This window comes from Actinia tenebrosa, unplaced genomic scaffold (genome assembly GCF_029948245.1).
Source record: "Actinia tenebrosa isolate PJP-AT-01 unplaced genomic scaffold, QUT_ActTen_1.0 PGA_scaffold13__45_contigs__length_12533684, whole genome shotgun sequence".
NCBI lineage: Eukaryota > Metazoa > Cnidaria > Anthozoa > Actiniaria > Actiniidae > Actinia > Actinia tenebrosa.
In genome coordinates, this window is record NW_028292573.1 from 916480 (window position 1) to 927502 (window position 11023).

General features: G+C 39.2%; 1 protein-coding gene across 1 annotated transcript; it reads right to left on the reverse strand.

Moving 5' to 3' along the window:
- Positions 1-1449: 1449 nt before the first annotated feature.
- LOC116298811 (tetratricopeptide repeat protein 38) lies at positions 1450-9742 on the reverse strand. Its single transcript, XM_031707371.1, has 15 exons — positions 9664-9742; positions 8807-8884; positions 8279-8360; positions 7915-8086; positions 6945-7118; positions 6374-6449; positions 6156-6275; positions 5702-5761; positions 5193-5310; positions 4137-4207; positions 3596-3690; positions 3403-3481; positions 2692-2769; positions 2299-2372; positions 1450-1656 (listed from the first exon to the last, which is right to left on the reverse strand). Exons 1-15 carry the CDS (start codon positions 9697-9699, stop codon positions 1566-1568), a joined length of 1404 nt encoding a protein of 467 aa, XP_031563231.1. The 5' UTR covers positions 9700-9742; the 3' UTR covers positions 1450-1565.
- Positions 9743-11023: the final 1281 nt, after the last annotated feature.

The window sequence follows — 11023 nt, forward strand, 5'->3', positions numbered from 1 at the left end:
CGTCGGAACACGTAGAACCTGCGGAAACTACCTCAGAAAAAAATATTTTAATGCACCTTAAATAGACATTTATATCCATATCCAAACGAATTCTACTTGGCTTAAAGTATTACTCAATAGACTTCAATTCACCTTATGAGCGCTAGCCCAATGTGTTGGATTGTGTAAGCTTCAATCAAGTTAGAGAAATGATATTTTGCTCGTATTTAGAGAGCTAACTAAACAAACCGAGTAAATAATGTGTTTAAGTCAGTACATTCGTACACAAATCCGAGAACAATGTCCGAACTTCTTGGTGGCGAAACAAAGTCCAACACGTTTTATACCACGTGATCAAGGCTAGCTCTAGGCTCAACCTGTTTGTCTGTCCTCGGCATGAACATAACACTGAGGACTAAATACGAAAAATCCACGCAACTGGGCACGGATTTAATTACTAATTACTAATTTAATTACTGATTTAAAAACAAATCTTGCAAAAAAATTTAAGTAGGCATAAGTTCCAGGTCACCCATCCAGGTACTAACTTCGCTCAACTGGACTTGGCTCAGTGTCATAGAAGCCCACGTTTTTTCCACTGGACCACGGTTCCAGGTTAATCAGCATAACAATAGCCGTGAAAACAATGCACCGAAAAGACTAGACTTTTTAACATAGATTTTTCAACCGATTCCGTGCGTGGCAGAGATGCAAGGGGTTAGCCGATATGGTCTGGGGGCCGGCTAGTCTCTCCCCTGATGCTTCGGCTAGAACATTTTCTTGCGTAATTCGTACACCCAAGGGCAGAAGGATTTAATCGCCGTCAGGTCCGAAGTCCATACGACGCCTCAGCTCTGCGGATGTCTCGGGGGTATGGCACAGTGGAATCATTTTTTTTTAATTTAAAATTTATGTCGTTGGGTTCGAATTCCACCATATCCATGCATATTATCTTTAATTTGACACTGATAATTTGATTCTCTGTATTTTCTCTTTAGATGTACATGTGGCTATAATTTCTGTTTTTATGCTACTGTTTCGACTCTTGCATGTCTATCCAAAGAGGCCAGCATTTCCCAGTCTTCGCGCACAAATAAGTACCCAACCCCCCCCCCCCCCTAATTTCTGTCTATTCCCTCTTCGAGGAAAACATCGGGCGCTGTAATATTTCTAGATATATATATATATATATAAACTGCTGGGAATGTAATCCGTACCGGCAGTCTGTAATAATGAGGATTTTTTAAAGTACCACGAATAGAGTCGTTCGTCTTCTATGCCGAGAAATTCAACAGTGATTCGATCGCTTCAGATGATTTCTACCCATATTCCTTTTCGGTTCATCTTGCACAGGCGTACTCAGGTCAAAACGCGCGAATCACTTCTCGACAAATCACTGCTTGGGTTTCAATACGTAGTTCCTGCCCCTTTTAAAGCTTCATACCCTGCCAGTTAGTTTGCGAGGCCATCAAGTTTAAATGTTTGACATTTTCTTGTCATTTATTGATTTTTTGGTGATTTTATTGATTCAGTTTTTAATAAATTGTGATAAGTTTAGTACCACGGCTGTGAATGAGGGAAGTCATCTAGTCCAAGTGATTTGCCATCGCCTTGGCAACCAGTCTTTCTGTCAAGGGGGAGTTTTCTTTTAAGGCTTTACGCTCAGACAGAAGTCTCCTGAATCAGAAAGAGTCAAGTAAATTATTTAGCATTTAGTCCTCCAGCCCGAATGGGATATGAGTCAATAGCTTATGAGACCCAAATTATTTTAGTCAAATCCAACTAGGTCGGTCAAATATATAGATACAAACAAGTTTTGAATTAAAGTTAAATTTAATGTTTTGGTTTTCAAAGCCGGCACTTTTCGCTACTAATAGGATTTATTATATAGTTAGGATAGTACGCGCTCGCTGATTGGTCGAAAACTGTGCTTTATTAGTGAACGGAGCACAGTGCTGACGCCATCCGTGCGCGCGAAGTGGTGCTAGATTTTGCGACCGTCTTTCTTTTTGCGTAAATAAATTCAATACCGAAATGAAATTAGTAAATATATAATAAAACAAATAAAACAGCTTTTTCCGTGCTCCGTTCAGTAATAAAGCACGCAGAGAGTGAAGTAAGCACGAAAGAAGTGGAAGGAGAAACACGAGCTTTAGCAAACTTCTTGAGTGCTATTATAGCCCAGTTGTAGCTCAACCAATCAGAATGCAGCATTGTTGATAGACCACTGGTTGGATTTGACTATTAGTACAGTAGAATAGACTATCAGATCGATACATCGATTTATTGATGTATTTTTCAATCTTTTTTCATATTTACCTAGCGAATCTCTGATGATCTTGACGAGGTGACATGATGGCAGTGTTGATGAGAAAGATGTTGAACACATCACGCTAAATACAACAAATCGATTTAATACTATGCATTAATGATATCAAAAACTAAAACACAATGTATAGATACTCCACTGAGTCCCGACAGGAACTGTTCTGGGAGACAAAACAATGGACTTTTTTTGCATAAGAAAAGACGGCCTATTGTTTTGTCCCCCAGAACAATTCCTCCAGGAAATCGATGCAGAGTCTATTGAATAACATGTTTCAATATGTGAGAGCATTGTACAGTTTTTGCAGTCGAGGGTTGATAAGCTAAGCGCTGTTCCAAGTGGGGAATGAAGCGATGCTGTTCATTATCAACCTAGAACACACTCACTTGTGCATTACTTCCTCCAAGCTTCACAATGTTGTATCGAATTGGTTTGAGTAGCTCGACAGCCTGATCAAAATGACCCTGGAAATAAATAAACAAAGATCTTAGACGCGAGATTCGGTTATTGACGTTATTAGGGGTAGGGACGGGATATTCGTATATTGACGTTAGTAAGGGTAGGGACGGGATATTCGTTTATTGACGTTAGTAAGGGTAGGGACGGGATATTCGTTTATTGACGTTAGTAAGGGTAGGGACGGGATATTCGTTTATTGACGTTAGTAAGGGTAGGGACGGGATATTTGTTTATTGACGTTAGTAAGGGTAGGGACGGGATATTCGTTTATTGACGTTAGTAAGGGTAGGGACGGGAGATTCGTTTATTGACGTTAGTAAGGGTAGGGACGGGATATTCGGTTATTGACGTTAGTAAGGGTAGGGACGGGATATTCGTTTATTGACGTTAGTAAGGGTAGGGACGGGATTTTCGTTTATTGACGTTAGTAAGGGTAGGGACGTTAGTAAGGGTAGGGACGGGAGATTAGTTTATTGACGTTAGTAAGGGTAGGGACGGGAGATTCGTTTATTGACGTTATTAGGGGTAGGGACGGGAGATTCGTTTATTGCCGTTAGTAAGGGTAGGGACGGGAGATTCGTTTATTGCCGTTAGTAAGGGTAGGGACGGGAGGTTTATTGATGTTGTTTATTGACTACCTTATCTGCAAGTTCGAATGCCTCACAAAGCGGTACTCCAACCTCACGTGTCACTTCACAGTTCGTTCCAGTTCCATCTCTGTCAGGAAAAAACGAGGAAGAATCGAATATAGTTCTGAGTCTATCTTGTCATTTACCTAACCATACTATACACAGATCATAGCTGATTATCTAATGCGGCCGGTCTCCTCACCTGACGTAGTTCCTCAATGATTCCAGTAGTTTCAAGGTTAAATCTTGACGCTTGGCACCCAGCGTACACATCATCATATGAACATCTTGGAATATCTACAGATCGTTAACAGAACTTAACAAGCAGCAAGCTAAAACAAGGTTGATTCTTTGGACTAAACATTTCTTCGCATTGAATTTGCCCATGTTAAATGTAACAAAAGAAATACAACATTTGTCGCTTTAATTTGCTAAATCAACAAACACTGCTGTTATGGACCTCATTACATGCTAGAGCAGTTTTCGCATGACTGTGAAAAGCACAGTGCCGTATGTGTGCCTTGCCGTGACCGTGATGTTTTCTAGTATTTTAATTGGCTGACTTTTTTTTATCGCGCAATGTGATTGGTCTGAAAGTGTCGTGACCTTGGCGTGACCCTGTCCGTGTCGTGCTTATGCCGTGTTCTGGGTATTCGATTGGATGGAGAGTAAACTCTCGAGCAATATGATTTGTCTGGCGTATCCCTTGCCGTGTCACAACCGTGTTTAGTCATTTATCTTACCCAAATCTGGTCCTCAATATGTGGCTGCCAGTAATTCATCAGTGTTGTCCATCTATCTCCCACGTTAACACCTGACAAGGGAAAATAACGACGATCAACATCAAAATGAAGCCAGGTATCCTTGGGAAGCACATACTACGGATCTCACCGAACTGTGGCGACAATTCAAAATAAACTGTAAATTCACTGTAAATACACGCACTGCTGTAACAAAAGTAGGCGTGTCAGTAGACAAATTAGGGTGTGGTAGTGAGACAAATTTTTGGCGTGTGGCCACAGTTAGGTGAGATCCGTAGTGAGAGAGAAGGGAGCAGCTTGCGCAAGAAAGGGAACATTTGGTAGTTCTCCTCAAGTGTTTTTCTCCAGGTCGTTTTAAAAAGCACCGTTTTTAACAGTTGCATACAACTAAGCACAAAAGCATTGTAATCCGTCAACTACGAATGTCTTTATGAGTAAAACAAGGTGTTCTCGCGTAACATCAATGGCTTGAGGTTACGATATTAACGATATTTTGTTGCGGCAATTATGTTGCAGGTTTTTGAATAACCTTCAAAACTCACAACTTTGTTGTCATCAATTTGTGTTTCTGCACGCGGCAGGTTACACGAGGCAACTTTTAACGCAACAACGTTGCATTAAAAACCGTCTCGTGCAACATCCCCTAAAGGCAAGCAAGTAATAATCCACTTACTATCCACTGGATCTATCCTATCTCTGTAAGCAGTACAGGGTCCGAGTTCCAGACATGCCTTGGTGATCCCTATCACGACCCTACCACAGGGTACGAGTCCCTAGCGTAACTATAACTCTCTTGCTGGCATTTCTCTACATTGTGAATCTTGTGTTCTGAGGTGTTGGGAGCGCGTGCTTTATGAGAGTGCACAGGATTAACACGCACTTTCAGTTGAATCATCTCTATCCCGGGGATCTCTATACTTGGGGGTTATTAGCAGAACGTCACTCGACAACTGTTGAGAAGCATTCCACTACGTGTTATACTTCTACTAACACTTCTCTCGTGTTAGTATTTCTTTAACACTATCTAAACAATCTCACCTTCCATCTGTAATCTGTACAGTAAGGACGAGGCATTAAGCATCTCAAACATGGTGTTCGTGCCAACCCTCCGACCAACTTCACTGTCAAACAAGCTCAAAGCAGTCTCATAATCACCCTTATGGCGTCAAAGAATAGAAATGAAGGGTTTATCCGCGTGCACTCAGTATATCGATATCGTAAGCCCATTCTTTCCTCTTTGATTGCTAAAGTGGTACGTCAGAATCTATTTCGTCAAGTCTTCAAATTTCCAACAGTTTGACAAAAATCAGAGACCCATGACCGAGCGTCTAATAATTGCTTTGGTGACAGAACGATGGAAGAAGCCTGGCTGCTTTGAGTATTTCTCCATCAAAAGTGAAAAAAACCCGCAAAAATTAAGTAGCGCTAAAACAGTGTTAGACAAAAATATGATGACACAAGGAGAAAAATAGAAGACAAGGAAGACAAGTAGGACGTCGGAGGGGGAGGGGGAGAGGAAGGAGGAGAAAAGAGTTATAAAAACCAACCTTTTCAATGTGATACAATGACAAGTGCCAGTAGTTATGCCCTGCAAGTGATTTACCAACCTGTGCAGACAAGTCATTGGTCAATACTTACACATTATCAAACAAAAATCTTACACTGGCAATGTGTTAGAATAATGCTTATTATTAGGCGGCCAATATAGGTTTAGACATCTGGGTATGTCTTCCATCAATCAAAAAACACTGACTTTGACTATTGGAAGTTAAAGGCGTAGACATCTTGAAATATACCTAGTTGTCTGGGCTGAATAATTATGGAAATAATTAAGTATAAAAGGAAGCTTTGTGGGAGTCAATAGTCGAATCAGAGTTAGTGATCTCTATTAAACCTGTTTGAATGAAAATGGTTGCACACTTAGAAACAAGAAGGGGGTGAGGGAGAAGAGGAGAGGAGAGTGGTACAGGAGATCAACCTATACAAACATGAAGTACTTACAGTCCAGTCTTTCTCTGTTTTACACATAAAATCAATGCCTTCATCTTGTCTTCCTGTTGTCTCAAATATGTGAGCCCGCGTATGAGTTGCCCAGCAGTCATGTGGATTCAATTCAAGGCCCTGCAGAACAAGACATAATAAGACTGCAGTGTCATGACATTCTTTCACTTCAAGATCCATAGTCCAACTCTTATATACTTTGATACAACTGTACGTACCTTGATTGCATGTTTCTCTGCATCATGGTAGAACCCAGTTTCCTCCAGACCAAATGCATACATACCATGCAAGTACCTTATATAGCAAAATTCATTGAAATTTTATGCAAAGAAAGTGAGTTTTTAAAAAAACTTCTGTATTTGCTACTCTAGGGTCAGTCTTCAAATGACACAAGGTCTTGATGCCTTGAAACATCTTCAAATGTCAGGGGCAGATCTAGGAATTTTAGAAGGGGGTGACTATCATAAAGCCAGGTTTCACCAAGAATTAGAGGAAAAGAGGTAACCAGTTACCCCATTTACAACCCCTGTTTGTCATAGTCTGTCCATTAGATGCCCATAATCAGTACTCAGTATTAATGTAAGACATCAAAAAATGGGAAGGAGATGGTGTAAGAAAAATATAATTTAAAAATATTAATATGATTGTAATATTCAAATATTTAGTATTAAGTCATGCTTTAATGCTTAAAGATCTTTTTCTGCCCTTTGTTTTGGCAGATAATCTCTGGTCACATGGTACTGTATACAGAAGATAATATAAAGGTGAGCTCAACTTTGACTAACTTACGAGTAGAATGGAAGTTCTGGTTTCCATGCAGGGAACACTCTAGCCACGGAATCTCTCAACTGAGGATACATGCCAATATATATGTAGGTGCCATAACACATCTTCAATGCAAACATGTCTGTAGGATGGTCTGTTAAAATATCTTCCCAGATTAGGCATGCCTTTGCTGTATTTCTGAGTTTAAAAAAGCATTTAAAAAGTGACACTGTTTTATTTGGTAGAAAGAAATGAAAAACCATCCTTCAATGCTGTTTTCTTACATTTTCTTTGAAAACTTGGTGTTGCATTCTCAGCTGGAATTAGTAACTCATGCACTATTAACTATTAGAAAACTCATTAATAATTCATGAAGAAAACACAATAGAAATCATGACCATGAAGGTGATTTTATATCTGATAAAGATTCGTCTTCATTTGCATAAACTTTAACTTGGATTTTCTCTATCAAAGTTGGTTCATTTCGTAAAAAAATCGGTACACAATGAGAACAAACATCATAAGTTTTCTAAGCCGTTCAATAATCTCGCAGATCGTGGTTTATCGGGTCTAAAACCACTCGGCTGCGCCTCGTGTTTTATACCCGATAAAACACTCCTGCTCGTTTATTAAACATTACATAAAGCACAGTTCTTAACCAATCAGAGTAAGAATATATAAAAATAAAATGATGAAGTTTTATAAAGATAACAAAGTTCTAAAAAAGATAACATTTTTCATTGATGAACTGTGATTGGTTGACATGCATGGTATTTTAGATGAGAGTGATAGAAATCCTAAATGTAATTCTTTTATTCTGAAAAATATAAGGCTGCTAGTATTTTTCATTCAATCCTAGGAAGTGAGCCAACTTTTTCTCCTTATACAAATTTTTTTCACAGATTTCTGGTACAAACCTATATTAATATGAATATTCTTGCATCCAAAAAATTATGCTTGGTCTACTTGTACAGTAGTTAGGTACATTACTTACCCTTCAGACCACTCCTTGAAAGCCAGCGCATGTCGTTTTTCGCGTTCAGTAATGTTGCCCTTAGCAACAATACTCATCATATGATCTATGCCTTGTTTCAGTTCAGGGTTGGTATCAACATCACTGTAGGTAGACATGAGTTTCATACCATTCTTTAACACGTATCCCATCACTAATCAGTCATCATATTCATTCATGAAAAGTTAAAAAAAAACAGCTGTCAATTTATAAGAGAGATATCAATGTCATTGTATTGGCTGTCCAAAATAAAAAACAGAAAATTCTAATCAAGTGCAATGTGGTTGAGCTCCCGAAAAATTTGTTGGAAACAACTTGTCTCCATATGAGTAGGACATTGACTTACCAAAGTTTGGATCAGCCTTAATGATATTTTGAATAGTGTTATCTAGACCTCCCAAACTCTCATCGGTATAGTACTGCACAATCTGTTAAAAACAGTATTAATAATTATAAAAACCAGCTATACATGCTGGCTGTATATTGGTTGCATTTCATGGTTATATTTTTTACCACCATTTTATATTTGCATTGCTACGCAGCCACCCCAGACAAAAATCGCGACATGCACTTTGCAATAGACTGCCGTCAATCAAACACGTTGACGTCATTTACACTGCGTTTGGATCGGCCCGGATAGGCCTGGTGAGTGTGGCTCATAATACTTGTAAACAATCCACAAGTTTTGGCACCTTTTGAATCATATACGTGTGTAAATGACGTCAACGTGTTTGATTGACGGCAGTCTATTGCAAAAGGCACATTGCAATTTTTGTCTGGGGTGGCCGCGTAGCAATGCAAACAAAAAATGAATTGGTGAATTGGTCCAAATGCAGGGGACTTGGACTATACGATAGCAGTTAATTCCATGCACCTGTGTCAAAGCTCCATCATATAGCTTGGCTGCTTCATTACTTGGAGTAGAGAAGATGAGACCTTCTTTCTTCCATGCCTGAATAACTCAACACAATCACGATCACAAATAAATAACTGGATATAAGCTTACATACATATTATTACTTTAACTATTTTATTGCATACAGATTAATCAAGGGAGGATCCAGCCAAAATTTTAGGGGGTGGTTAATTGAGTTTAGGGGGGGGGGGGGGCTAATTGAGCTCCTTCTGTCAACACAATGCAACGGAAAACGATAAAAAGCATCTAATTCTTCACTTTTGTTTTGTGTTTTTTCTGCTGAAGGGGGGGGGGGGGGGCCTTCAGCCCCCCTTTGCCCCCCTGGATCCGCCCTTGTTGATCTAAAAACATGACATTATGATTGGTTATAATTTCAGTGAAAATCAAAATTATTTTTTTAAGCTTAAGCTTAAAATATTACAGTTGCTTTAATACTTTCACTTCTATTAAAGTCGAAAGAACTAATATTAAGTACATTCTTGGAGGTTGCTACGTGCTGATCGAGACAACACACTTTCGTCAATTGCTCGGCTCCTTTATATTCTCTGATTGGCGGCAGTGTATTGCCCTATTCCCCTGTTGCAACTGTTGTCTCGATCAGCGCGTAGCAGTGAAAAGAGAGGTAAATGACTCTAATTCGATCTACCCACATTCGATCAAGGCTATAATTAGGCAATGTGATTATCAACGTTTAATTTTTTTTATTCACCTCAAGAGATGATATTAACTTCGATCAATACTTGTATTTGCAATCATGTGAAACTCTAAATGTTGGGATTTATGGAAGTATTTTTGACTAGGAATGAAATACTCACGTCTAAATCTCTCCAGTGGCTGTGATAGTACGACATTGCACCTAGCTACCGTGATACAGTATGTAGCAGATTGTATGCACAGGAAGCCCACCTCAGTGATTGGTTAGGTTTAGGGGCGGGGTTGGGGAAAGGTCATTGTTTTCTATTGTTCTACACATGTGTGCCCCAATAGGATCACATCTAGCAAATTCGTGAACTGATGACCCTTAGCATATACCTTAACTAACGTATATACCTTTACTAACGTCCGAAACGTCAGTTACTATTTTCACTACGGTGTATAACTTATCATTCTACGATAATTCTTAGCATATACCAACTTGTGTACTTCCTAAGAAAGCGCGCGCTCATTGGTTAATTGGAGGTGAATATTGTACGATATTCACCTCTGAATCTCGGAATATTGAATCGGCAACAAAATGGCATCTGCCAGCAATCGTTTTGCTACAATTTCCGATGAGGAAATTGAAAAAATGAAAAAAAAATGCCATCCCTATCAATACTAAAAAGGCAACGAAGTATGGCCTAAAAGTTTGCGTGAATTTGTCTCGCAAACTAAAAGTTTCTGTTTGTTTGTTTTTATTGCATTATTGTATATAAGAATAAGTTACTCTGTACACAAGTTGGTATATGCTAAAACAATTATTCGCTTCAGAGTCAGTGAATATGGAGAATATTTACCTCGCCGCTTGAAGACTCGCGTCTTGGTAAATATTCCCCGATATTCACTTCGCCTTCTGCGAATAATTGCTAAATATTTGTTATTCTCCTTCGCAGCCGTCATTAGAGTGCTTTCAGTCAAACTGATGAATAGAGTGCATTCAGTCAAACTGTTGAATAGTTGACGTCGCCTAAATTAGATAAGTTAGGCTGCGTTCATAATGTATGACAGAGGAGGGGGGGGGGGGGGGGCAGGTGAAAATTTGAATTGTCCAGAATTATTCTCAACACCCCCCTTAAAGTCATGCAAAAAATACGATCCCCCCTAAGCAAGGCTTGTAGCTTCTTCCCGAAAATTGTGCATCCCCCCATTTTTCTGATGAATATTTGCCCATCCCCCCTTTTTCCATGAGCGCAGCCTTAGCTACTATTTTAGCTGACTTCACTTAAATTTGAAACTACGAGTAAACAGGTACTGAGATTCATTCTCTGGCAAAACAACCCCCAGGATTAGCATGACCGTTATTTGGCGCGCTTTTACTATTTTAGGTGACGTCAACTAAATAGTTATCCGAGTTAGATACATTTAGAAATAGATTATCTAACTAGACTATTCAGCAGTTTGACTGCACTCTAGCTGCGGATCGGAGGAGACTAATTGATAATCTGTAGTGAAACAAAAGGTCATCAATATTGATTA